The 26,769-nt window shown below is 52.9% G+C and overlaps 7 protein-coding genes across 7 annotated transcripts; 3 read left to right on the top strand and 4 right to left on the bottom strand.

Moving 5' to 3' along the window:
• Positions 1–1,546: 1,546 nt before the first annotated feature.
• HMPREF1120_02813 (F-box and WD-40 domain-containing protein 1/11) lies at positions 1,547–3,709 on the bottom strand (the record flags this gene model as incomplete). The annotated part of the gene is made up of 1 exon (XM_009156859.1): positions 1,547–3,709. One exon carries the CDS (start codon positions 3,707–3,709, stop codon positions 1,547–1,549), a length of 2,163 nt encoding a protein of 720 aa, XP_009155107.1.
• Positions 3,710–4,537: 828 nt separating this feature from the next.
• HMPREF1120_02812 (uncharacterized protein) lies at positions 4,538–6,835 on the top strand. The gene has a single exon (XM_009156858.1). It carries the CDS (start codon positions 5,281–5,283, stop codon positions 6,607–6,609), a length of 1,329 nt encoding a protein of 442 aa, XP_009155106.1. The 5' UTR covers positions 4,538–5,280; the 3' UTR covers positions 6,610–6,835.
• Positions 6,770–8,461, bottom strand: HMPREF1120_02811 (uncharacterized protein; the record flags this gene model as incomplete). The annotated part of the gene is made up of 1 exon (XM_009156857.1): positions 6,770–8,461. One exon carries the CDS (start codon positions 8,459–8,461, stop codon positions 6,770–6,772), a length of 1,692 nt encoding a protein of 563 aa, XP_009155105.1.
• A 1,527-nt stretch (positions 8,462–9,988) lies between these two features.
• On the bottom strand, positions 9,989–13,974 carry HMPREF1120_02810 (protein TIF31; the record flags this gene model as incomplete). The annotated part of the gene is made up of 2 exons (XM_009156856.1): positions 9,989–13,884; positions 13,938–13,974. The coding sequence occupies 2 exons, from the start codon at positions 13,972–13,974 to the stop codon at positions 9,989–9,991; spliced, it is 3,933 nt and encodes a 1,310-aa protein (XP_009155104.1).
• A 461-nt stretch (positions 13,975–14,435) lies between these two features.
• HMPREF1120_02809 (uncharacterized protein) lies at positions 14,436–18,733 on the top strand. The gene has a single exon (XM_009156855.1). It carries the CDS (start codon positions 15,197–15,199, stop codon positions 16,916–16,918), a length of 1,722 nt encoding a protein of 573 aa, XP_009155103.1. The 5' UTR covers positions 14,436–15,196; the 3' UTR covers positions 16,919–18,733.
• An 18-nt stretch (positions 18,734–18,751) lies between these two features.
• Positions 18,752–20,983, top strand: HMPREF1120_02808 (uncharacterized protein). Its single transcript, XM_009156854.1, has 2 exons — positions 18,752–19,597; positions 19,717–20,983. Exons 1-2 carry the CDS (start codon positions 19,138–19,140, stop codon positions 20,445–20,447), a joined length of 1,191 nt encoding a protein of 396 aa, XP_009155102.1. The 5' UTR covers positions 18,752–19,137; the 3' UTR covers positions 20,448–20,983.
• A 349-nt stretch (positions 20,984–21,332) lies between these two features.
• On the bottom strand, positions 21,333–26,685 carry HMPREF1120_02807 (bromodomain and PHD finger-containing protein 3; the record flags this gene model as incomplete). The annotated part of the gene is made up of 2 exons (XM_009156853.1): positions 21,333–25,915; positions 25,977–26,685. 2 exons carry the CDS (start codon positions 26,683–26,685, stop codon positions 21,333–21,335), a joined length of 5,292 nt encoding a protein of 1,763 aa, XP_009155101.1.
• Between the last annotated feature and the right edge of the window lie 84 nt (positions 26,686–26,769).

Raw genomic sequence — 26,769 nt, 5'->3', positions numbered from 1 at the left:
AAAACACAGGCCAGAGGCACCTAAAAAGTCTCCGTCAGTGGCACTGGCACTTCGCGTCAACTTGGGCGCCGCGCCATACGGTAAATATTGGATGTAGAATCCACACGCGTTGACCTGTGCCACACGCTTATTACACGCTTCATTACACGCTTCCGCTTCCGCTTCCATTTCCCCTTCCCGCCACCCGCTGGTTTCAGTTGCAGAGCCAGATTGTGAAGAAAAATAATAATGCAATGTGAATGATGATATCTTGAATATAAAGCACTACTACGCGATTACCAGTATTGCCTCATCTGGCGGGTTAGTCATGTCTACCACCTGGTTCGGCGTGTTGTTTATCATTCACCTTGTCGCCCGATTTGAGAACTACTACTAGTTGGTACTGTAGTATACGGCCATGACCAATATACTGTGCTAGCACTGCCAGTGACTGCACTAAAATACCTAGGTAAATATATGCATATGCGCCCTGCCCTTACAACTGATAATCCCGCGTACCTTGCGACCGCAGATACGTGCTTAATAATAGGTACACAGACATCCAAACGTGAGACGCAAGGAATGACGACGGTTCCTTGTACAGTATGTACCTAGCTACGGGTGATATCAAACTGGCCATCGACTCCTTTCAGCGGTACCTTGGGCAGTGCCTTCAGCAGGCGATCAAGCATCCCTATACAGGTGGTGAGGTGGTCTATGATATATCACCGTCCTCTACTGCTTCACCGTGTCCCCCGGTTTCACCGCAGTCGCCCACTGCACACTGGCAACAGTACAAACTCCTCTCCCATATCTATATCTTCCACGTCGCATATTATTATGGCTATTGTCGATCGTGATCAGGGATCGTGATCAGGGATCGTGATCAGGAAGATCATGATGCATCACTCACACTGCACTTCGCTTACCTTGATCAGCGTAAGGTAAGGTACAGAGTAGCGTACTGGAAGGCTGCGCCCACTGGCAGGTAAACATGATGACGTCTTAGGTCTTCCATCGCGTGCGCGGCTGGGAAGCACGAGTGCCAATGAAAATACAGTAAACTGTTTTGGGAAATGGCTTGACAATTCCTCGCATCGAGCGATCCGAGGTTCCGATTCGCATGGTTTATTGGTGGACGCGCATTGACATGGGTTCTACCAGTAGTAGTTGTACTAGTGCCTTGCTAAGGACCAGGCTAGTTGTACTATTACTCGAAGCTTTTGGGCAGGTACTTGCATACAGTGTCGTCGTCGAGTTCGAGCCTCACAGTTCCTTAACAGAGAAATATGCATTTCGCCAATAAAGCTATGAAGCCAAAATACTCAGGTCTAGGAACTGCATCAACACGAATCTGCGGCGCTGTCCCTGGATCCAATGCAATCCGCCAACTCCATGTGCTAAAAAGCATTGCGGCCGATAAACCCAACAGTGTAAGGTAACCATACTTCCACCCTTCGCCATGCATGTCATTAGATCATATCCCGAGCCTACCGCGTATCAAAAGGTATCATGCTCCTCCCCGACACCGATATGCGAAAATGCGAACCGAAGCAGCCTGATGTGATTAAGCCTCGACCAGCTCAACACCCTCAATCCCATATCCAAAGTCGATGATGACCACTCGTCCGTCTTGGCTGGTGCAAACAATCTTGCGGTAATTGCTCTTCGCTGCCAATATCCAACTCGACGTCCAGCCTTCAAAATTGATCTTGAGCCCTCCGTCTTCGGCCGCTTCCCCCTTTTCCGCATCCCACACCTTGATGGAATGGTCGTAGCTGCCGCTGATGATACGGGAGTTAGCCGAATCGAGGTGAAGTGATCTGACCAGATCTCCGTGACCTCGCAGCTCGCGGATACGGTTGCCCGTCACGGTATCATATTCGTAGATGACCTTGTCGTTTCCACCTGCGAAAATGGTCCGCCCGTTCTCGGAAAATTCGACGCAGGCAAGGCCGCGATCTTTGGACTGAAATTCTTTGATGCACACCCCGTCCTCGAGACGCCATAGCTTCGCCATGCCATCGCCACTAGCGCTGGCCAACAGGTTTCCCCGGACTTGGACGGCGTTGACGGGGCCCCGATGCCCGACCAGTGTTTTGATTAACTGGCCCGTAAATCTGTCCCAAACCTTGATTGTCGTGTCCTTGGAGCAGGTGATGATCCGCGTTTTATCCAGACAGACATCAAGGACTCCGGCATGGTGCCCGGATAGACGGAATAAAGGTCGGAAATCCTCCTTCATAGACCACACCAGGCAAGTAAAGTCCGAGGAACCCGTGACCAGGATCTCCGAGTCGTACTGTAGACACAACACTGACGCTTGATGCCACATTCCAATTGGTGTTGATGCCGGGTCGGGAGATGACATTTCAGCCTTGCAAAAAGGCAGAACCCCTTGCGGGTCAACTGGAGGGGGGACAAGTGTATGCCTCTCACGGGGATTATTGGGCGGCCCAAGCTTGCGAATGCATTGGTAGGTATGAGCATCCCAAACCCGGATCGTGTTATCTCTTGAACCAGTAATGATCTTTTGCTCGTCGAACTGAGCGCAGTAGACGCTATCCTTATGCCCATTGAGATAAATCGCGGCGGCCTCTCCATTGCGCCATCGCTTGTCGATCAGTGTGCGTACTTTGAACAATTTTCGGTAGTCTTGACCGGGCATTTTCTTGCCTAGACCAGCATCAACCGGCAGGTGGGTCGTCGGAGTCTGCACTTTGAGGCCGTACTCTCGGTAGAAGATCTTTCTCCAGATAGCCTGTGACCGGCACGCTTCATGCCATCTTTTTGATACCCTCACCGCTTGAACTAAGGACTCGACATCAAGGAAAGACATGATATTCTCAACCAGCTCTGTGGGAAGTACCGATGCAGGATCCCTGCAGACCAGATGAGCGGTAGCCGGAGATGACCCACGACGAGCATGTGCATCAAGGACAATACCAATGCCACTCTCGGCGTCATCCTCTGGCTTCCCCTCCCTCACGGGGTCATGCAGCGCGTAAGGTGGGAGAGGTGGAGTCCTGGAAGCATGGTACAGCTCATTCTGAGCAGCAGCAGAAGCCCTTGCACCTGATCCGCCGTATACAAGATCAGACAAAAGCGGCTGCACTCTGCTACGCGGCGCAACGACTTTTTGCGACTCTGCTTGGGACTCCAAAGCGCCCTGGAAGTCGAGTAGCGGTAAAGACGGTCTTCTCTTAGGGCCCGAATCGAAAACACGCCTCCCACGAGACCTTGGCAGGGTAGACATCGCCTCAGTCAGATCCATCATGTCATCGCCCGGCTTGAAACGTAACGACTGCGGTTCCCCAGCCTCTGTCCATTCCTCTTTTTGTCGATGGGTTCTACCTTTGACAGATAGTGACATTCGCCGAGTCAGAGAACGCAGTTCAGACATGCTGTTCTTCAAGGTTTGTGTAAACGCAGAGTAGCGTCGCTGATGAAAAGGGTCTCGGGTCTGGGATTCATGATCATAATCGCAAAACGGGTCGGCATGGACATTGTCCTTGCTCGCTTCCATCCCTTCTTTACCGCGGCCAAAGTTGCTCCAATCCAAACCATCTCGGACGTGGAAAGCCATCAAGGACTTTCTTGAGACTGGTCTATCGCGAGGTCCATCGTTTTCCAGTCCATTGGCGTTGGCGGTTTTCGGCCGACTTTGTATGAGGAGCGACGTTCTGCGACGAGGGGCGATGGACGAAGACGGAGGCTGCGTGTGCGACATGGGGCGAGGTGTAAGTAGAAGTATCGAGTCCAGCACGATTCCACGGCTTTTAGAAGTCACGCCTCGTCAACAAGCTGCTGTGGCTGTCCTGCACAGGTATCCCACAGTGCTGCCGGAGGAGGAACGAGTGGTAAATGTAGACGCAGAAGGAAGAGGGAAGCCTGCCCAGCAGATGACGCTCCGGCGACAAGCACTGCAGTGGTGAGGCAGAAACTTTGTGTACGGCAAAATTTTTGGAATTGTTGTGAACGACTCGGAGAACCAGTGCCCTGCAAGTGTGCAAGGGAAGAATCGGAGTCGGTGTTGAAAAATGGGATCAATAGTCTGCGGCCAGGTACTAATGGCGGGTGGCGCACGGGCGTTGCAAGTACTGTACTTTCGCAGGGATTGTCGCCGGCAACAGCTCGAACACCTTGTTTACGGAGCCCGTCAGTAATTAGGTAGTGGGTAAACGACCGCTTCCTTATGATAATACTGTACAACATTGTAAATTGGCAAGGCCTCGGGTAGCCTTTCGAGCCCAAACAACAATGGGTGTCCCCTTTATTTTAATGAGTGCGCCCATCACCCCGGCCGCCTGCACTTCGCCAGCAGAGAATGCGCCAATTATAATGGTCCCGCCTAAGCTGGGGGTAATAAGATGGGTGCCCGTTGCCCCCCGAGATGCCAAACAAGACCCGCAGCTCTCGCCTGGAGCCTCGAGTCGGCGTTTCATGACCCGACCAGAAGTATGACGTTCTATTCACCTCAGGCTTTTTAACCTGGGCCGCCATGTAGTATGTAGTACTAGTACCTACTTGCGGTAAGTTGTACAGTTCATTATCATACTGTACAACACTGCAGTGGATTAGAACCAGCGTAAGCTTCGCTGCTCCTCGACAAGTAAATCCGATCCACCATCTGTACCTGTGGGCTTTTACTCGCAGTATAGTGGTGAAGCGCAAGACAGCTGCACCCTTCAGGTTTGAAGCCAGCCGTGAAGAGGATCTGCAGCCAACCCGTCACAACTTGATGCTGGTTGGCAGATCTGCAGAAACCCGTCAAAACCCGATCTTGCCGCTTTGCTGCTAGTGCAAATCATTACCTGGCTACTTGTACTAGTACAACCACCACCACCAGATGAGCTGCTTGTTTGAAGTGTTCCTCTATTTATCATGTGTAGTGGCTCTGAAGTCAGTGATGGTGCCTTCAGCCTGGAACTTCCTTGTCGCAATGGTTTAAACACCTTTCATATGTGATCCAACCCAACAAGGACGACTTGTTGGGTTACAGCTGCAGTGTGGGCAGTGTCTCCCACCACAGCCCTGTTGGCTGGTAGAAAGCCTGAGGTCCTGACGCACCAGAAGATGACCTTTCAGGTCGGGACGAGCCTTCCTAACTTTACATGCGAGTCCTTGGTTGAACCGCACTGTTCTGGAAAGTATCTGCGCAAACTGACCTTTTTGGCTCTCTGGCATGACTCAGAAATGCCCATACCAGTTTGCCTACCAAGGTATTCTTTTATAAAGCACGGTTCATTTTGATCCTTTTCACACGTTCTTCTCTTCCAAGACAGCCCGCAGCCTCCAATTATGGCCCAATTCAAGGGAATCCCAGAGCTGACTACATCGACTACGCCTCCCGAGGGGCCTGCACAATCAGGGGTTGGGGCCGATCTGCTCGACCAAGAAACAGCCAAAGCCATCTTGCAACACACATTGTCATTATGCACGGTGGACTCTGCGTTTGACAGCTCCGCAAGATCGATGAATCCTGCCAGATTCGGAGCCATTGATGATGACGCTCCGCTGAGAGACATTGGACGAGGTAGCTGTGGTAGTGTTTTCGAAATCCCAGGGACCGGATACGCCATCAAGAAAGGTGCAAACACGGTTGCCATGTGGAACGACTTCAATTTGACGAATTGTGCCGCCAACAGTTATCTCATGTCTCTTGGATTGCTCGAACACGCCTTCCCCGAGCGTCGTTTACCGCTTGTGCCAATGGCGCGCTATTTCAACGGACCCAAAGCTGATGCATTTTGGCGATCACACATGACACGGTTTCCGCGGCCGGATCGGAAGAGAGCAGCAACTTTTCACCTCGACCATATCTTGCCGGTACCTACACGTACCCGTGAAGCGCTCGTTCGACGCTTTTTCGTCGACGACGAACAGACTCAGCGCTACGTGCTGAACTACCCGGACAATCGAGACTGCCTCGTACGCGTCTACTTTGGCAAGAACAATCCAAGCAACCATCTATACGACCGAACAGACACACTACGCAATTTTCCTCTCTACCTAGATCAAGCTAAGGAGATTGGAATCGACATTGATGCGTTGGCAGAAGAGATGGCCATGGGCCTTGCAGTACTACACTGGAAGGCAGGAATTGATGCTCAAGATACTGAATTTGTGATTGGCAGCTCGACAACCAAGGCTTTTGGAACGGTATTTTCAGATCACACTTCTCAGGAACCACCAGTGTCAACCATGGATGATCTCACGCAAAGGGAAGTACAATTATGGATGCTGGATTATGACAAAGCTTCCAAGTTCGACATCGAAAAAATGCAACCATTCACGCTGCTCGAAAGATACCTGGTCGCAGTGACCGGAAACGATCCATACTTCCCGCATCCTGTGCTAGACGTTGCTCTGTGGAGGGTGTTTCGAAATGCGTACGTGGAAGCGAGCCAGATAATCCTTCACGCCCAGGATTGTTATAAGAGCATAGTGCTTGCACTGCCTGCAATGTTGTTAGACGAATGGGAGGAATGGGGTGCGTTGGATGTGGATGCTGATGAATTTGACCCTTTTGAAAGGGGTGATGATGCGGACGATGCAGATGAAGAGGAGGAGGATGAGGACGAAGGAGAAGATGATGATGCTGAGAGTGATGACGAACACCGCCTATGAAGACGATGGGCAAGGGCATAGGCATGAGCATGGATCCGCTGCGTAGATGACATTATTACGTAGCTGCAGATTCGACATTCTTGTTTGAAATACCGATATCCCAATATTCCTAGCTATATGCAATAAGACTAATTCGGCTTTGATGTCCCAGCATCCGATGTTAAGCAGCACTCGCCAAAGCCACAACAGCCAACCTCTTCCCGCCCGTCTTTTCCATCGGCACATCCCAGACCCCAGCGGGCGGACCTCCCACGCTATCCTGGTGTCCATGACACCGACACCGTCTGACGGACTCATAGAGGCTCGTCAGCTCAAGGTCCTTGTCACCCTGTACGATTTCTTTGATATCGACATCCGCAGGCAGTTGGGGCGGGGTTATTGGTTCGTTCTCGGTTTCGTCGTTTTCTTCGTATGCATCTCCTTCCTTCTCAGCCTCTAGATCCAGCTCCTCGGGACGAATAGAAGGGTCTCCTTCTGGGTCTTTCTTTCCTCCTTGCGGTCCGGCTTGTAATTTCGACTGCTTATTGCCACCAATGTAAAGGTCGTCGTCGTCGTCATCATCGTCTTCCTCCTCTTCCTCCTCTCCTCCTGGCCCTGCTCTTGTTTTCTGTTCTTTGCCACGAACGGAAAGAGGCGACGACGACGAAGCAGAAGAAGCAGAAGATGATGACAAAGACTCCAACGACGTCGACTCTGGAGGCGGCGACCTCCCCCTCGGTGGCTGCGTTGACGCCGAGTCAAAGCGGCGGAGCGCCAGTCCAGAGTCATCTTCATCATTTTCCTCATCGTCTGCTGCAAGAACACCCACGTCGCGATCCACGTCGGCGTCTGCTTCCGCATCCACATCCGTGTTGTTGGTCACCGCGCTCAATCTCGAATCGGCATCTTCATCCGCAGTGGTCGAATCGAGCGTGAGTTCGTCGTCTGCCAATTCCAAAGCCTCGTCTTCGGCGTCCCAGTTCACCGATGAGTCGCGCTGGTTCTGGTTCTCTCGGTGGCTGCGTCTGGGCGATAATACCTCAGCAGCATCAGCAGTAGCACCAACATCGGAGTCGTCGCCCGCTCCAATTCCAGAGGTAGCTTCTTCTTGGAGCGAGACACCCTCGAACTCGTGGATGATGCTCTCTGGGTCGTCGTAGTCGTCTGACGAGGTGGTACTGGGAGTTGATTCGGAAGCGTCGTTTTTGTCATTGTTGAAAACTTCGTGTTCGATGGCTGCGGCGGAGGAGGATATTGCTTCTGATCCTGCTGCTGGATGAGAAGGGGGAGGTGACCGGTTTCGTCGAAACGGATTTGGACTTGAGCTGGGTTTGTTGGTACGGCCACGGTCACTAGTGGGTTTATTGTTGTTTGATCCAACTCCCGCAGTACTAGTACTTGATGGCCTAGCATTGTTGTCGCGGAAACTTATTCTACGACTGCTGCTGTGGCTCTGGCTGTGGGTGGACGTGGTGGCATTTCGCGATGTCCTCTCTTTTGTGCTGGAAGCGGAATAATCGTATGGTGGTGGTGCCGCGTCGAGATCAGATCCAACATCAGCCCTGTCCTTATACCTCTCTGCCTCATCGGCTTTGGTGGCGGAGCAGTCATAGTGATTACTGACGTTCCTGCCCGGAGGTGAAGACGAAGATGGTGATTTGTTTCCTTCCCGAAATGCCGATTTGGCACTCTGATTCTCGATCTCGACGATGCGCAGCATCAGATTGTCAAGGGTGAAAGCATGGCCTAGAACGAACCGGAGATTCCGGTCGGGTCTGTTGGCCGCCAGTTTGAGTTTGCATTGAGCAGTGTGCGCGAGCGTGTAGGTCGTGCTGGGCGTGATTGGTCGCCGCTGCAGCTTCGATTGAGGCATGTTTCTTTCTGGTCGGGGGACAATATATGTGTCGAGAAATATTGAAGACAAAAGTCAAAAAAATGGGGCACTGATGATGTCTCAGGTGGATAGAGTAAACGACAAGGAAAAGTCGAGTACTGTAGGTACAATACAGGCCGTGGCGGAAACGGGCTGTACGTTCAGACTTGCTTTGTTGTGGTAGTCGAGTCTAGTAGAGTCGAAGATACTGTAAGGAATGAGATCCGGTGGGTTTGTACGAGGACTTTGGGTTCCCTTTCCTTCACTTCCGTGCGCTTTCGACTGTTGGCCCCTGAGCGACGAGCGGGACAGGAGCCGGATCTTGTCTGCTGCAGATACCTTGTGATGTAGGCACGGCGTATTGTTCGTCCTGTGGGTTATGGCCACGGAAGAGATGTGATGTGCTATGATGTGTGCTCTTTTTGCTCTTGGTGCTCAGTGATCAGTAAGTCCAGTACGGTACAGGTAAGCCTGGTCGAGACACAGGTAGGTAGTTATGTACTGTAGGTAGATAAGTACCCGCCCCACTTGCAGGTGTCTGTACGTCTCGGGCTTTGGGGGGCGGCGATGGGATTAGATCGACAAGAGCAGACGGAGACAAATAAGAGGAAGAGATTGAACTGACAGACTCACTGATGGGACTGGCCTTTCAGTTCATGGCCAACATCAGACTACATGAACTTGAAATGAAGGGAGGGGTCCAAGCCAAGAACAATGCAGTGGTTGCGATTCCGAGAGATACGAGTAGGGAGCTGACAAACCAGAGCTCGAGGCTGCCGCACTCTGAAGTGGCGGTATCAGATGTGTAAGCACGGCATCTGACCAATTACATGTTGATCCGGAGCCAGCCTTGGAGAGCGGACTCCATGTTGGCCGACTACCTTCGTACCTAGTACCTCTACCACTCTTCGCAGTTACAGAGCACTGCAAGCCGACAAGGCCAAACTATGATCCCAAGGTAAGGATATATGTATAAATCATATGGCAGGCAACACGGAGTCGAGAAGCTTTTTGCACATTTTGCTCTATGGTTTTGGTTTCCTGTACGCTTCATGCAGTTCGTCGCCGCATGTCGCAAGCCGGAGCTCGAGGCGGGCAGAGAGACCCTTTGAGACCAGGGGCCACTGCAGAGGTCTCAACCATATCGTCCATCTCTGATAACAACAAAAAAAGTAGCCACCTCCAGGAAGTCAAAGTTCCTTGAACGCCGCGAGAAACCCCTTTGTTGGGAGACCTCCAATGCATGCCGCTGTATTTGGCACTTCCCCTTCACTTCCCCTTTTGTTTATATTGTACATTTGGTAACTGGCAGAACGCCTGCTACCTGCAATAACATACTGCCAGCCAGCAATCCAGAAATTCCATGTTCGGTAGCTGTTATGTCCGCTGGCCATGCTTTGATTGTGTGTCGGAGCTATAATCAAGAACGTAGGTGGCGTTGATCTCATGCCCTCCTTTAGCTTGTTGAAATCGCTTTCCCATGCTGTAATGTCTCCTCACAAATTTGAACGGTTACGCAATTGCTGATTATGCGTTTGCCGACTTCCTTGAACCTCTAGCTTTAGGGTTGAGAGGCTTCTTCTGCTGCTGCTTGGAGCGGCTGCTGCTCCCGGCGTCGTTGCCTTCGATATACCTCAACAACTCGTCAATGCTTCGGGAATCCATTGACACATGGCCGGTGCCAGTCCGGACATTTGGTTCGACTGCCGAAGGTTTGGTGCTGGAATTGGGAGCTGCTGTGCTCGCGCTCTGAGGTTGAAGCCTTGTGCCGGCACCCATCCGAGGAAGATGTCGAATGCCAAACCGTCGGCTCTGTAGTAACTTCGCTTGTTTCGCCAACGAAACCGCGTTTTGAGTCAACTGTTCCAGCCAGCTCTCGGCTTCCTTGGTGTTGCGGTCATTCGGGCCCAGTTCCGCCAAGAAGATATTGTAAGCGTCGCGCATTTTGTTGACTGCGCCCTTGGAGTCACCATCCAATGCCAAAGCCTGCGCCAGTTGGAACAAGATAGTGGCGGCATTGACAGATTGTCGTCCAAAAAGACCTTCGCACACTGTGTAGCAGGCTTCAAACCACCGACGAGACTCTGAGTACTCCTTCAATGACTGGAGCATGACCGCGGCATTGTTCATGGTCGTAATTGAGTCGGGATGATTGGGGCCGAAGATAATCTTCCAGACATCCAGGGCATGTCGGACGTACTTCAACGCCTGCCGGGTGTTACCGACGTGGTGCTCAAAGAGCGACAGGTTGAGGTACGCGAGGATAGATTCATGCGAGTCAACTCCGAGAGTGCGTTCAGTCACGATGACAGCCTTGCGGGCCAGCTCGACGGCAGCCTCCTTCTCATCCGTCTGGTAATAAATGGTCGACAAGGAATGATACATCTTTGCCACTTCCGGATGGAGAATTCCGTAGATCTGCTCGTGCAGCGACAGAGATTCCAGCACCAACTCCTGGCCCAGCTGCTTCTGACCTTGAGCCAGCGAAATCTTGCCGGCTTCCAGTGCTTCCTCGGCCAAAGCACTCCTTGGAGCGGCATCCTTCACGAGAGGAGCGATGTTGAGGATGTCATCCGCAGTGAAGGTGGTAGAAGGTTTCGCAACAGCAGAACTGGCTTGAACTTGTTCACCGCCCTTCTTTTTCTTCTTCTTGCTACCCTCCTCTGGCTGCGCACCGTTAGTGGAATGGGTGTCACTGCTGCTTCTAGCAGGGGATGAGTCGAGACTCAAGTGAACTCCTTTGCTGAAAGTGTATTCCCGAGCCGCCAACTGGAGACCAAGCTTCAAGCAGATCTCACGGAGAAATGGCAGTGGGCGGATTGATGCCAGCCAGTTGGGCTTCAGTTCGTGGCGATATCTGATCTTGACCTGTTTCTCGACCTCTTCTTGCAGTTTGGTTGGGTTGACCTTTTCAAACGAGAAATCTCCTTCGGGATACAGAGCCCTCAGTTCTTCGTCAATCTCGGCCCGCGGGTTGAAGTTCTGCTCGACTCCAAGCAAGCAGTTAAGAAGATGGGAGATACAAGCACCGGCAAAGACCGCTGGCAAATGGCGCAAATAGCCATTGAGAATGTGCTTGAAAGCCCTAGCAACCATTTCCTGCTGTACAACAGTGGAGAATGCCTCAAGACGATGACCTTTCTCCTCGGCAGCTTTGGCGAGTCTCCCCAGGTATCTGATGTTGATACCTCGCTTGTGCATAAGCTGGCAGAGGGACGGTCCATCCATGGGGAAACCAACATCTCCATCATGGAGGTCCGTGATCAACTCAGGAATCACCTTGCTCCTCAAGAATTCGCAGACTGCTCGGACTTCCTTTTCATCCTCGGCATATTCTTGTTTTTCATCATCTGTCTGAGGCACCTGTCCACTGCAGACATCTGGATTCAGGGCAAAATTGAAGTTCGAAATATCCACACGTTCCTGTTCAGAAGCGGGTGAATCTTTCTTAGACTCTTCCGAATTTTCTGTAGTAGCCTGTTCGTCCTTCTTTTCACCTTCGGCGTTGTCGCCGTTGGACTGGGCTGCTTCCACTTGACCTTGTGTCTCGGCATGACCGTTAGTCTGCTTGGAGCGACGCTTCTCCACTTCCGCGCGGACATATTCTTGCATCTTCAGGCGCCAATAAGCCTCGACTAACTCCAATCGCAACACAGACATCCGGTGGGGATATTTGTCGCCAATGGCATCGGCTTCGACTTCTTCTGACCAGGCTACATCGAGAGGAGTGATGCGATAAAGATCGAGAACGTATTTCCGGCCGTCGGTGCCCAACAGTCCCTTCGTCTCGACACTGCCTTCGAGATCGTGTCGCTTGCCTTCCTTATCCCACACGGCATGCTTCTTAACATGTAGGGATTTCGATAACTTCTCGAAAACGGGCACGAACGCTTCATTCTCCGTCACGATATCCCTGCCCTCGACACCACCATAGTCAATTTGGTGCTCGCCAGGTTCTCGCTGCTTGAAGATGCCCGGCACAATGCTTTGACCGACGATTCGCTTGCCGAGGTAGTCGACCACGACCGTGCCAGGAGTGAAGAGGCCATTGATGTCCAACTGATTCACAGCCTTAACCCCGGCAACATCCTTACCTACCGCAACTCGGGCAGCCTCATCACCTCCCTCACTGGCAAAGGTTTGAACGCCATCGGCACCGAAGGAGTAGAATATGTTGTTGTAGATGAAGATCTGAGCATCCCGGCCTTCGGTAGGATTTAAAGGAGCAACCTCTCCTCTGGCAACAAGGACCGCACCTCTGGCGGCAGCATCATTGTAATCGGCAAATAGCTTCGACGTCAAGCGTTCGCGGAAGACGCGATCTTGCAGAGTCTCTCGAGGAAGCTCCCGGGTGGTCTGGAACTCCTCGTTCCAATCCCGAAGGTTTTCCGCGCCATCGGCTCCACCAATCAGATACGCTTCCTGTGATCTCGTGGGGTCCGCCTGATGTTGAGTTCCTTGGGCGTGCGAAGACGGCACCAACCACGGGTTTGCGGGAATCGCATTCTGGAAGGGAAACGTGGTGAGCAGATCCTTCCGACCGTTCATCTTCTGAAGTTCGACAAAGGTCTCGTTGAACGACGGTGACACCAAAGATATCAGAGTTAGCAAAGAGTGTGCACGGTAGTTCTTTGGCGCCGGCCTCGGAAATGGATCGAATTTGTTGCTAGAGGATTTATTGACGTAGAAGCCAGACACAGTGGCGGTAATCTGGTGCTGCTCGCCTTCGTTGGTGGTAAGCTGCAAGTAGAGCAAGTGGCCTCGCTGACGCAAGTGATATGGAGGAGGGTTCCACTGCGACACTGAGAGAGACTTGATCGTCTTGGGCAATGAGTCCTGATGCGACGGCAAAATAGCCTCCATAGACGGGCGACCATCAACATCGTATCCAGCCAAAGGGTTGCCATCTGACTTGTCTGCCGGAGCTTGAGCTGAGCCAAACTTGTCGTCGTGCAGTGACAAGCCAGCATTAATACCGTGGAGCAAATCGGACCGGTCGCCAGCGGCCCCGATAAGCTCCCTTATGCGAACAACATGTAATCTTGCCTCTTTCTCGGTGTAGGGATCTTCAACAAGCACCAACTCATCATCCGGCTTCAGGTCCTTGACTTCGGAAAGCTCCACGAAGTCATTGACCCGCTGGCCGTTGTGCTCGAGATGGAAGCAGGTATATTGAAAGGTATCGGGGGTCTCGACGATGGACTGGCGCACATCCTGAACTTGTTCTTGGTATGTGACCATGATCGACTGCTTGTATGGCTTATGTGGCAGCTTCACGGTCACCTGGAACAGCCCTCCGGCGTTGGCGTCGTCGCCATGGGTATGTTCGTGGTCGTGCGAGTGCGCATTTTTGGACGAGTGGCCGTTTTCACCGTTCACCGGAACTGAAGATGACGCCTTATCCGCTGAAGTATCTGATACATCTGTCCACCAGCGTTAGATAATGCGCGGCACGGTGCATGTTCAAAGGGCGAACCTTGAGCTTTGTGGACGTCACCATTGGAGTCCGCCATTAGGAAACCTTGCAGTGGGTGAATACAATGCTGGACAAAGCGGCGATTAAGAGGCAAAATGCAGCGTCAAGTGAGAGGCGAAAGGAGCGACGAAGCAATACTATACAGAAACCGACGAGGACGATGGATTAATGTACAGTGTCGAAGAAGAGAGCAACGGGAAATTTTGAGGATGGTATGGATATTGGAAGAGAGGACGGATGGACTCATAAACAGCAATAGTGCAGCGCAGTGTGGATGGATTATTTTTCTGGAGTTGGAGCATCAGGCCGAGTTTAGTTAGCAGTTGGAGCACGTTTAGAGCCTTGCTAAGCCCGATCGCGCACTGGTGATTGGCCAGCCGGAAGGCAGGAAGCGTGAGCGGGAACTAGAGCGAGCAGCAAGAAAATTTCACGGCGCGGCTTCTATAGCTGCGGTTATTGCTGCGGACTGGCGAAGAGTGCCCCGAGAGCCGTCCGGGTTTCACGGCCAGGGGGCACTTTACGCAGCCCCAGGTCCCTAAGGAGCTTGGAGCCTCTGCGCTATAGGTCGCTCGTCCTCAAAATCCATTCCCGCCATAGCCGGAGAGAGCCCCGGAAATTCCTCGCACAGCACACGACACGCCCGTCATCAACCACCGGCAAGTCTTTCCATTCCACGCCGAGCAACACGCCGCAACATCCAGAAATGCCATACTGCAGCAGAAGGCCATGATCTATAGCTTCTTATATCTCAAGCATATAACGAGATCGAGGAGGGTCAACACCCACTGCAGCTCTGGGGATCAGCAGCGCCGGCAACTCAGCACCTGGCACTAGCTGCCAGGTGCAACGGGCACTTTGGGACCTACTGTACCTAGCAATCTAGGCAGTAATAATATGGAACATTTAATTTATCTCTGGGCAGGGCGTCGCCAGCGCGTGGCTCTTTCGATCGAGCTCACTCGCAACAACGCGCCGGCAGCTCTGTTATGTCCTTTTCCAGCATGTATCAGCACACATATTGTCGCTTTCGCTAGCTCCATACTAGGTTTATGTCTTGAGCTTGTCGCTGCTTTTGAGGCATTCAGCCATTGTTTGTATATTATTCCATTGTTTGGTTGAACTCTCAGCCAGTTATATTTCGTGGACGGTCGGTACAGGGGGGGGATAAGCAGCTACGGCGTCGCCCTTTCCCGATCCCAATTCCGTGACATCTGCTATTACTAGTACCACTCCGTTCGTCTTCGAAAGCTTTCTAGAGCATGCGCATGCGCGCAATTATGAGAGCCATGAAGGGATGGATGATAGCTAGGGCCCGAGTTGGTCCGGCGCTGCTGAGAGGTCGGGTCAAAACAGCTGGTCGGCCTACGCGTTATGGTTCATCACAAGTAGGCTCAACGAACACAATGCCTGGCCCCGACCAAGACGAAGATGACTCGTCGAACAACTCGAAATCCGGCGGGGACTCCAGGTCGACCTTCTTCAAGGTTTTTGAAACGGCCGCGACAACGTTCGCTTCGATAGCCGTTCTCGGTCTGGCAGGCTACTCGTACCATCTCTACTACAAAGCGTTGGTCCTGCGCAAAATTGAAAAGGCCTTCGCCCCTGGAGATCCTATGCTGGATCTGGCGTCGCCTCCCGGACCGCACGTTCATGCCACCGACGAGGCCGCCGACGACCCTGATAATTGGATAGCACGCCCGGAGCAGGCCAAGATTGACGGCATTATCAAGGGGGAGTCCAAAGGTAGATATTATCTTCTCGTGGGCGAGAAGGGGACAGGCAAATCATCCATGATTCTTGAGGCCATGCGAAAGATCGACGGCGAAGGAGTCTCCATGTTCGAAGCCCATGCTGACCTGGAAATTTTCCGGATTCGACTGGGTAAGGCCTTGAATTATGAGTTCCATGAAGACTACATTGGCTCGCTGTTCTCCATCCGTGGACCGCGGGACACAACGGCTCTACTTGACATCGAGCGGGCATTCAACAAGCTGGAAAAGGTTGCTTTGGCTCATCGCGACAAGAACCAAAAACAGACCGCTCGGAAAGGGCCCCTTGTTCTCATCATAAATTGCGCTCACCTGATTCGCGATGACGAGGACGGCAATGACTTGATCGAGTTGATGCAACAGCGTGCCGAACAATGGGCTGCAGCCAACTTGATCACGATGATATTCAATTCCGACGACTACTGGGTCTATGAACGCTTAAAACGCTATGCAACGAGGATGGAGGTCATTCCCGTATTGGACCTGAACAAGGAGCGCGCCATTGCGGCTTTGGACCGATATAGAGCGAAATACTTCCCTGAACAGAAACGAGATCCGGAAATCTTGAAACAAGTCTATGATATGGTTGGCGGAAGGTTGAATTTCCTGAGCCGGGTGGCTAAGAGCTCCGACATGCTCAGGATGTGCCATCAGATCAAGGAATCTGAAAAGACCTGGTTCTTGAACAGATGTGGTATCCTCGGGGAAGAAATGGACGATGATGTGATGGATCAACAGAAATATGCAAGTGCGGCCATGGTGCTCGCCAAAGCACTGGTTGACATGGATAAAGACATGGAAACCAGCTATGACGAGGAGAAGGGCCACATTCTTCCCCAAATCCCTCTTTACAGGGCTCGCCAAATCATGACCAGAGCTGATTTCATCCAAAGCTACGATCATGACAATATATTCACCATTGACAGCAATGCCATGGTTCGCGCTGACAGTATACCTATGATGCACGCCTTCAAGGAGATTTGCGCCGAAGAAGGTTTTGATGACTACCTGGAGGCCACTTTGGATCGCATTTCGGCGATCGAGAGTATCAACAGAACGAAAGAGCTGACATTCAAGGACTTGTGGTTCGAACAGAAAGGAGAACAAAGAGGGAAGTACTCGTTTACTATGAGAGATCCCAAAGGACGAGAAACTGGCACCGTCGAAATGAGAGTACAACCAGACAAATCAGCCGACGACAGCGACGATTGAATCGACCTCTATTGACCTACCGTTTTGCTTTTGCTCACACCAATCACGCTTAACCCCACTCCTCTTGAATCACCTGTCAGCTTCGTTAATCGACGCTTCGTTGTTCGACAGTTCGTTGTCCCAGACACACCATGCATCGCCGCAGCATTGAGGGAGGGAGGAAATGGTTGATCCGTTCTCCGTTCCCGTAGGTCTCCATCAATCGACGGTACCACTTACCGCAGTCAGGGCAGTTGTTTCTGTTCTGCCCGGGTTTCGAAATCCATCGCTCCAAACCTGGGCCATTCGGATCAATCTCCCAGCTGCGGGGAAGCACACATTCAGATTCCTCGAGTTGCTTGAGGTTCTCACGAGCTTTTCTCTCGAAAAAGCGGTAAAATGCGGCCCTGCAGCTCATACACTGCCAGTCAGTATAGTCCTGATGAAGAGTGTTCTCGTCACGGTTGAACGAACAGTCACATTGTGGAAGGCCGTTTGGATTGTTCCCCTTGATTCTCCGACTGCATGGACGGCAATAATGCATCTCAGTTTCCTGGGTCTTGCGGTGAACATACTCCTGCTGGGCCTTCCAGACGCACTCACCGCAGATGAACTTGTTGCAGCCGCAGAAGACACCTGCCATGGGGTGGTACTTACCGTAACACCGGCGGACCGGGACAGTGCTGGAGTCCCGGAAACAGCCAATCTCCTGGCATTGCACTGGCCTTATGCCTGCGAAATACGGGTCTTTGCTATCGGGTTGGAGGGGTTCATAAGGGTACGGTTTCCATTCTTCAGCCACCGTCCGGCAAGTCATCCTGAGTCGGCCATACTCATAAGCTGTGAGACCGCCGGCCAGCCGGAGAGCATCTCGAAATGGTGCGACACAAGCAAAAATGCTCTGGAAATCAAGTTGCGGCTTGGCGTACAGAGGCATGCGTGGGTGCTTTGAATTAGTGGTGTTGGTAGGATATGTCAGAAGTGTTGGACCAGCCAAGCTATCGCACCGGCGCTTACCTGAGGGTGCATTGTCAAATTCATCTCCAGATTGCCTTCGCTTGTTGATTAGCGCCATGACTGGTTAGTGTTTTGGAAGGAGATGCAGAGGGAATGCTGCCGGTGCCGCTGCCTTCGAGATCATATCAACTCGAGGATGACAAAGAGCCGAATTGACCTGAACAATGGCATTGTATGGGGCCCATCAGCCTGGAGAGAATGCTAGACAAAACCGTCATTGTTCTTGGGGGACTAGAACTGTCTAGTTTTCGCAGATATCCGAGTCGCAGTAAAGCGCTTTATGGATCTGATAAAGATACAATGGTTTCCACACCACCGGACAGCATTGTCGGTGCTTCTCCACTGGAGTCAAAGGCGTCTTTGTGAGCGAAGACATGGCCTAGGGAGCTATGGATGTGCGAAAGGAGCATCTTTGTACTATTCTTCCACGGCAGGAAACTGAAGCTCATCCTGCTCAAAGAGCTTTTACTGAACACAGTCTCTCTGCATCCAGTAGGGGTATAGTTGATGACAATCAAGCTCTGGGTACGCTCAGCGCGCATTGTTTGTTTTGTCTGAAGCTGTCAGGTCCAACAGGGCAAGCCACCAGTGGCCACCAGTGAGCGTAACGTATGCAGACTCCTCATGATGAAGCACGATACGTCTCCCCATCGTGCACAACTTGAACTTGAACTCGATGCTTCCCAAGAAGTCTCAAGTCCTAAGTTCCAGGTGGACGTGTTGTTGTATGAGCCTTAACCCTACTCGTCTGACTGAAAGACCAGGTACTGTTGAACTGCTATAAAGCGCGCGCCCAACATGTCAGACTAAACAATTCCCGAACCGGCATGCTTGCATCACGTGCTGTCGTGACGTAGCGCCTGGATGCACACTCGGGCCAATCACGTCACGATCGCGAACAGGCTCGTGCAGATGTCTCTCTGTCAATTCAATCAATGCTCCAGTTGCTTGCCAGCCACAGCATTTCATTTCCTCTTCATCCTCCCACACGCGACTGTCTTCACAAAACTGTTTTCCGCTCTCTCTCGCCACCCAACTCTTCCTCCGAGACGCCTCCGACGTCGATTCGAGCCTGTTGACACGACGGAGAAGCGCTTAATCGGAACACTGGACGACATTCGCAGAACCCACGCGGCGCTCAACACTCCTCGCCCGACCAGACCGACCATAATCTCAGTCTTCTCTCCAACCTAAGCACTCGCAGCAGCATTGCAAACGGTACAATGCCTCCGCGAAGCAGACATACGAAATCAGCCAGCATTGGCTCCAGTGTCGGCGACACCAGCGGCGCAGATACCACGCTCAATGGCGCAATGCTTCCCCCCGCGACACCTGGCTCATCGACATCCTCCCCCTTGACGGCGCGCAAACCACTTATATCGCAACAGACAACCCTCCCACAGCAACAGCAGCAGGATGCGCAGAAGCCCGTCGTGGAGATCCCCTCGCCATCAGAGCTTCTGCCCAGCAAGAAAACCACCCGCAAGGCCGCAGAAGCAGGCAAATTCACCCTCACACTGGTGCTCAGCGCGCTTTTGGAAGGAGTCTTCCACACTGCGACGGCGTATGTGATACCCGGCGATTTGGCATTGGTGTCACGACGGCCGGACACGGCGGCTGTGGTGGGGTTGTTGGGGTGGAAAATCGTGAAGCTGGCTCTATACTGGGTTCGAAATTTCGATGGTACGGTGTACTCTCTCTTTGATCACGTCTCTCTACTACTTCAGAAACAAGCCAACACCCCCTACCCCTGATTTTCGAGACTTGGACAAAGCAAAGCTAACATCGTTACACTTTTCCAGCATATGATGTGGCCAGCATCGAACTACTGCTATATACCCCGCAAAGCATCCTCTTGGGGCTATTCTACCAGATCAGCCCGCTGACACTGGCGGCGACCACGGCGTCTCACGTCCTCGGCAACGGCATCCCATACTACTTCCTGCGGCCTCTTTCGCCCGGCCACAAGCCGGGATCCGCACCAAAAGGAAGTCTGCGCAACCGGCCGATCCTGACGGATCCGTTCACGGCGATCGCAATCTCTGTGCTGGCGACTTCTGTCTTCGCAGTTCTCTTGCAAGCCTCGTTCGCGACCTTTCTCCCCGAATGGCTGGTCGTCCACTTCGTCGGGCTGGTCACCATGGAGCCTGCGCATCGTGGCCCGTCTGGATTCCCTACTCTGCTCCTCACTCTGTTGCCTGCCGGCGTGGCGTTGATGGAATTTCTGTTCGCCCCGTCAACGGCAGCTGGTAACGTGCCCGTGCCGCCATCCGAGGTCTTCGACCCGGCCACCGCCTCGTTTCTGCAACATGTCTCTTACAACGCTTGGGGCTGGTATACTGCCCGCCAGAAAGCGCTTATCGCCCGCACCACCCTGTTGGCTGTCCTGGTCGTCACCGAGTCTGTCGTCCAGCTTGTCGGCGGCGTTGCGGGCGTCGAAGTTCCTGGTGCAGTCGGGTATGCTGGGGTTTGGGGTCTAGGTGTCGTCATTCTAGGCGCTGTCTTGAACTGGGTCGGCGGGCCGAGCGATTAGAATGGATAACATAACATCACGGCCAAAAGAGGTTCAAGTTGACCTCTTGTGGGCGGAGCTAGAATGGACTGAACTGAGCCGGGCTGAACTGGAGCGTCGCCGTGATGTGACGTATTGTGATGGTGATAGAGAGGGCACACCAAATGTCCAGCTGAGTCCGCCAGTGTGGCCAGACCAGCGGCATGCGATCAGTTTTGCATTTCGGGGGCCGCTGTAGTATTGGTATTACTTTGCTTGTCCCGTCTTATATTTTTGCATTCTGCAGTGCATCGTTTTTGCAGTATGGCCAACAGTAGTAAAGTGCAGTATGTGGTAAAAGGTGATAAAAGAACCACCGAAAAAAGAATCAAATGAATAAACAAACAAACAAACAAACAACAAAGGCCTCTTTTGTTGTTTCAAGAGCAAAGTACCTGTTGTGGTGGCCTGCAGCCCAAGGAGTATTAGTCTGATATACTACTACTATTGGGCAATTAATAGTCCGATTGATTAGAAGATTGTGAGAAATCCTTCGCATTATTAAAGGAAAAGGAATAAAGCAAAGGTCTAGTACTAATATGACAAGACTTCCGAAGCTCGGTTTCGGCAGGTATTATTTTGACGCTCGTCATTTCGATCGAGTTGCCAGTCATCATCTATCTTGAAGGACTGGGTCGGTCCCTACAGCGGCAGACACCACTACCCTTTCTCTTAGGCATTCGGACGCTTGCGGCATGCAAGCGATACCGTTCACTCTCCCGCTGTCATATCATCATACAAGAAGCTCCAACACAGACACCAAACCCCTTCTGGTTCAGGACTCCAGTTGCTTTCATGCCGTACCCTTTCGCTTGCGTCTCTGTTTCACGTGCCTTTCTTCAGACAATGCTGGTCTTCATCCGCGTCTTAACTGAGCAAATTTTTCAGGCTCGGACTAGCACTTGCGCCTGTCGCATCCCTTTTCTCTTCCCTGAGCACTCCAGGTCCACCAGCTGGCGTAGGTGGTCTCTGGTGCGGGCTTTCAGGAATAGCTCGTGTTCCGAACCGTGGTGTTCCTGACATCTCCACGCTAGTTTGTCTCGAATGTGGTGGTGCCGATGGGTCGGATACTGTTTGAGCAATTTGAGCCAAGGATTGCGCCGACGGAGAATGTCTCACCATGCCTGCGCCCGGAGGCGGAGGGTGTGAAGATGTTTGCGGAGCAAGTCCTGAACCGTATTTCCTGGCACCCAAGGCAGGCGGCGCTGCGTAGCCATTGACAGGAGAACCGAGAGTCGATTGGCGAATTGGCTCAGAAGGGAACGGCCTAGACAGTATACTCGACGGTCCCAGACCAAGGTGGGATGATGACAGTGAACCTCTATCAGGCGCATACCGAGGAGGTGATGGTGGGCGAGCGGTTTGCGGGGCGGCGGTCGACGTCGGAGGATGGTGATGATGATGAGAAGGCGGCGGATAAGAAGCTGGGGGAGAACGATGAAGCAACGGGCCCGCTACAGGCGCAGGTGGTGGCGGGGGTGGAGGAACGGTTGAATACGGTGAGGCCTGTGATGATCTAGTGTACGGGGACTGGAACTCGGGCGGCGGTGCTGTTGGAGCAGGTCGATAGATCTGGTGCCCGTAAGGTCCTGGTAGAGTCGGAGGGGAAGGGTGGCGTACAGGCGGTACGCTCGGAGACGTCCACTGGGGAGGAGCAGCTGGACCAGGGTTGGGCCATGGTGGGAGATGTGAAACCGGGGGAACAAGAGGATGAGAGTGCGAGGCTGCCGGCTGTGGAGCGTCAACCGAGGGCAGATTAATCGGAGGGAGTCCTGTCTGCGGTGGTGGAAGTTGCTGGTACGGAAATGCTTCCGGAGCAGCAGGCTCTGGAGGAGGATACGGAAATGGCTCTGCGACTGGCTCCGACGGTACCTTTTCACGAGGTTTAACCTGAGAAGGCGATGAAGGCGGTGTTCGCTTCAGCACGTGGCACTTGTGGCATTGGAACATTACCTTCTTGTCGCCGTCAACGAGCATTCCAAGAGTGTTGTTCTCGGCCGGCTCCGGCTTAACAATGCCATTGGTCATGATTGCATCGCGACGACCATCGACGGCGCCAGGCTGGACGTGCTGTTCGCCGTGCGTCCCATTGGCAGCCGCTAAACATCCTCCGGATCCACGAACAGGCCACCAACGAGGACTGACATCCACAAGGCAAGTGCAGCACTTCCTGCTGGTATCGTCCTTCTCACTTGTTGTCAGCGCCGAGCCTGATGGGACGTGGCTATCCGTTGCAGATGGCGATTCTGCCGCTGGGGAGGACCGGATGCTGGCGGAAAATGTACGCTCCGAGTGGGCAGCGTTGCCGTTGGTGCCGTTGACGGCAGAGTTGCGGCCCTGGTGTTGAACTGCAGGCGCCGGACTGGGTAGGTTCGCAGTAAACTGTGCAGCTCGCCTCACGGTGCCCGTGACCGAATTGTCCACCTGTTTGTAGGTGCGGGCAAACAGCTGCATCGCGTTGAGGCCTGATTCAGTTGGCTCAAGCATGTTGTGGACGTAGGTCGGTGGAAGATGTGTAGGACACCAAATTCCTGCGGTGACCACACCTGCTTCGCCCTGCAGCTTCAACACGCTCACCGAGTCGCGACGGCTGCTCTTGACGGGAGCCACGTCGAAGCCGAAAATGTAATCTGCTTGATGAGCACAGCCAACATGGAAATAGGCGTTGCAGTTGGACTGATGACATTTCACCGTTGGGTATCCGGTTTGTTTGCAGATCTTACAAGGCTGCTCGAATCGTTCCGGAGGGATGAAGCCTACGCCTTCCGCGTCATCCAACAGTTCGGAATTGCCGAATTTGATCTCCTTTGTCCATAGTGCGCAGGTAATGTGAATCCAGTTGTTCCAAGCGGTTCTTTTGAGGGCCTCACGAGGATTAACAGGTCGGCCGGCGGCTTCCTGCTCCATACGCCACCGGCGACTGGCTTCTTGGATTATTTCTTTTTCAATCCGCTCTTTTTCGCGATCTCTGTCCGTCTTTCTCTTGTGAGATGTTTTTAACGGCTCCATCAGTTCCTGGGCCGTGAACTTAACGGGACACAGCACGCATTCGTACGTGGTCGAGACTTGGAGGTTGTGATCATTACGACACATATCACAAAACCACGGCTTGGTATTTGTCTTGGGTCCCACCCCGTAGCAGGATCCGTGAACATGGAGACGGCAGTCGCGACATTTAAGCAGTTCCTGTCCAGGCACATCAATAACGCGACAGACAGCACATGGATGGATTTTGACTTTTGGCGGATCTGGCTCAATTGGTGGCGGTTCTTGTGGCTTCTCAGGCGCCTTCTTCTTCTCAGGGACAACGTCTGGAGTTCCAGTTTTGTGAGCTGCTTCACGGTCGACTTTACCCTTCTTCTTCGGTGGCTCATCCGGCTGGATGATGTTTTGCGGCACATCCATTCCGGCCTTGTTAACCTCGTCCACCGCCCGTGGAGGAATGGGATCCCCTGACATCTGGTGTGCTTCCAAAATCAGTCGCAAGAGCTCTTCGTCAACCTTTCGCTTCGCTGCACGGCTTCCTGAAGATGCAATCTTTCTGGAGACCTCTTCAATGTCCTCGTACTGAACCGCGTATTTGCGCCAGAGATAGGCGCACCTTCCACATAAGGCCAGTGTCAGCCACTGGCTTTTGTCTTTGCTGTTTTTCGCAGCCTGATCCTTGGGTACCAAGGTGCCAGGAGGGGTCCCAGGTGCACGTCGCCATTGCCGCGAGTGATGTGTACTGCAGAACTTGCACACAAATCCACGCTTCTTCTGAGCTGCCTTCTCCGCATCAAATGCCGAGTCATCCTGGTCATCCGCGACATCGTCCAACAGCTTTGGTGCATTTCCATCTTTATCGGTGCGCTTGGAGTCTTTTTTAGAACGGCGTCCCTCATAGTTGCCCCATATCTGCTTCCCTCGTTCGGTCTTCTTCCACATGTAGTAGAAACGGACAATTCGCCATTCCTTTACGCTTGGGCCAACATGTTTCGAAACAAGATGGAGCTCACTCCCATACTTCGCAACCCCTTCCTCAAAGCGCTTGATCTCCTCTCGGTTGAGGTCGGGTTGCTTCAGGTCACCCCGAAGAGACAGCGTTTTCATCGCCTCCAGTGCTTTGTCGACATTGTAGTTGTGCTCCTGCAACTTCTCAATTGCCTTTGTCAAAAAGTCCACAGACGAGTCTAGTAAGTTATACTGGTCCGCAATCGGTCTGACTCTTCGCATGTAGTCGTCAACCAGCTCTTCGGCATTTTCAGGTTTTTCCGCCTCATCGCCACCTCTCTGGGGAAGTTGTGATGGTTCTGGCATCTTGAAGATCAGTTGTGCAGTATGCTCCTTCTTGCCCTTAATCTCAACGGGCTCGTCCTGTCCTCGAGGAATGTAGCCTACGGGCTCATCCACGACCCATTTTGGGCGCTTCAAACGTTGATCCTTGTCCGTATCGGTGCCTGTATCTTTGGTTGGCTTCCCACCCTTTTGGTGATGGGAGTTCTTCAAGTATTTTCGCTTGATTTCGGCCGGTTTCACCAATTCCACCGGTCGACCATGCCACACATTGACGTTAGCCTGGTGGCGAGGGCCTAGCCTCGAACTTGCACGTGGATAGATGCGGTCATCGTAGTCTAGAGCATCTTCTGCCCGAGCGTGAACACCTAGATACCTCCAGGGCCATAGGTTCGCTTGGGCAGCCTGCGCCGGAGTAGGTGGATCTGGCTCCCTCACGGCACTACTCTCCCGGGTCTCTTGCTCCTTCGGCTGCGTGTCCATGTCATCCTCGTCCATTAAGTCCTCGTCGTCCAGAGGAGCAACCTCCGAGCCAGCCGGCGTGTCACGAGCATCCCTCTTCAGCTCCTGCGCACGGCTGCAGGCCGCACAGGCCCATGCAAACCCTCGGGCGGGCTTCTTCAATAGAGGGGGCCTCACGCATTGCATGTGGTATGTCCTCTTGCAGACAGCGCAGTCTACTGAATCATGATTGCTGGCGAATTGTTCGCACTTGGTACACTTCTTGCTTTCGCTCGTCAATTCACGGCCTCGCCCGACCTCTACCAGGACGAACTTCCACCTCTGGTCAAGTACCGTCTTCACGTGCTGGGGGACATTGACCACTCTGTGGGTCGGAATGACCTCGTAGTACCGATGCATGTACCGGTCATAGAGTTTGTCGAACCAAAAGGAGTCTGGCTTGCTTCGGTACTCGTCCATATTGGAGATTTCCGACAGATGATGGATGTTGCACTTGCCACGGAGCGAGGTCAGGGGACATGTATCAGAGTGCATCGAGGCGAAGACCAAGCGAGTGTCTTGAACTCGCCGCAAGATGTCCTTTGGCCGATAATACCAATTAACTCGCATGGCGTCAACGCGGCCATCAGGGTCGTCTTTGGCGTACAAGAATTCCATAATCCGCGCCAGATAGTAAGGTTCGCCAGGAGGCTCGCAAACCAAGTAGACGTGATCTGAAAGTAGGTCAATTGCCTGCTGCAGGAAAACGCGCATTAACATCGAAAAGAAACATACCGTTAACTCCTACTGTCGTCCCATCGTCTGCAACCAATTGTTTCTTGTCGTTGAGTTTCCGTCCGCACTTTGAAAAACTCATCATATTTGTCTCGACATAGCCCTTGAAGGGGACAGTCGTCAGCTGTTTTAATCGGGAATTCGTCCCAGCGCTCGAGTTTGCCCCAACTGTATGGTGACTGCCTGGTTGTTTTCTCTTCTTCGAGGAGGTGGAAGTGCTGGCTTGCGCAGGTGTCGACGGACGGGCAGTCGGCGCATTCTCGATGTGATGTGCGGCATTGGAATGATTGACGGTCGCGAATCCCGAGGACGTGGATTGGTGTTCGCTATTTGCAGCCGACACCCTTTTGCTGGAACGGCTGACTTTGGGAGGGGGTTCCAAATCTAAGTCCAGCTCTTTATCTTCTGCATAGTTGGGACGGGAGGCGCCTGTGCGATTTCTCGAGCGAGTCCCGTAAGGGCCAGCACCGGAGCCATCGCCATTCTCCACGGGTGGTGGTTGTGAAGAGGACGAGGCGGTGGCGGTCATGGGTTGGGACTGGGGAGTGTCGAGGGCGAGCGCAGGCTCGGGGGCGGGCGAAACATCCATGCTGCTGGACAGGCCGCTTGGCGCCACTTCTCTCTGAGAGGTCGAGGGTGCATCTGATTGTGCTCTCGACTGGGGATCTGAAGGCCCCGCGGCATTAGGACCTGCATCGAGAGCCGACATGGCGAGCCAAGTCGGGTCGAGGCAAGGTGTGCGCGGTGGTGCAAGGAGGATCAGGACCTGGGTCTATCGCATGGCGACTGGCGG

Source organism: Exophiala dermatitidis, assembly GCF_000230625.1.
Source record: "Exophiala dermatitidis NIH/UT8656 unplaced genomic scaffold supercont1.2, whole genome shotgun sequence".
NCBI lineage: Eukaryota > Fungi > Ascomycota > Eurotiomycetes > Chaetothyriales > Herpotrichiellaceae > Exophiala > Exophiala dermatitidis.
This window is presented reverse-complemented; position numbering and strand designations above follow the sequence as displayed.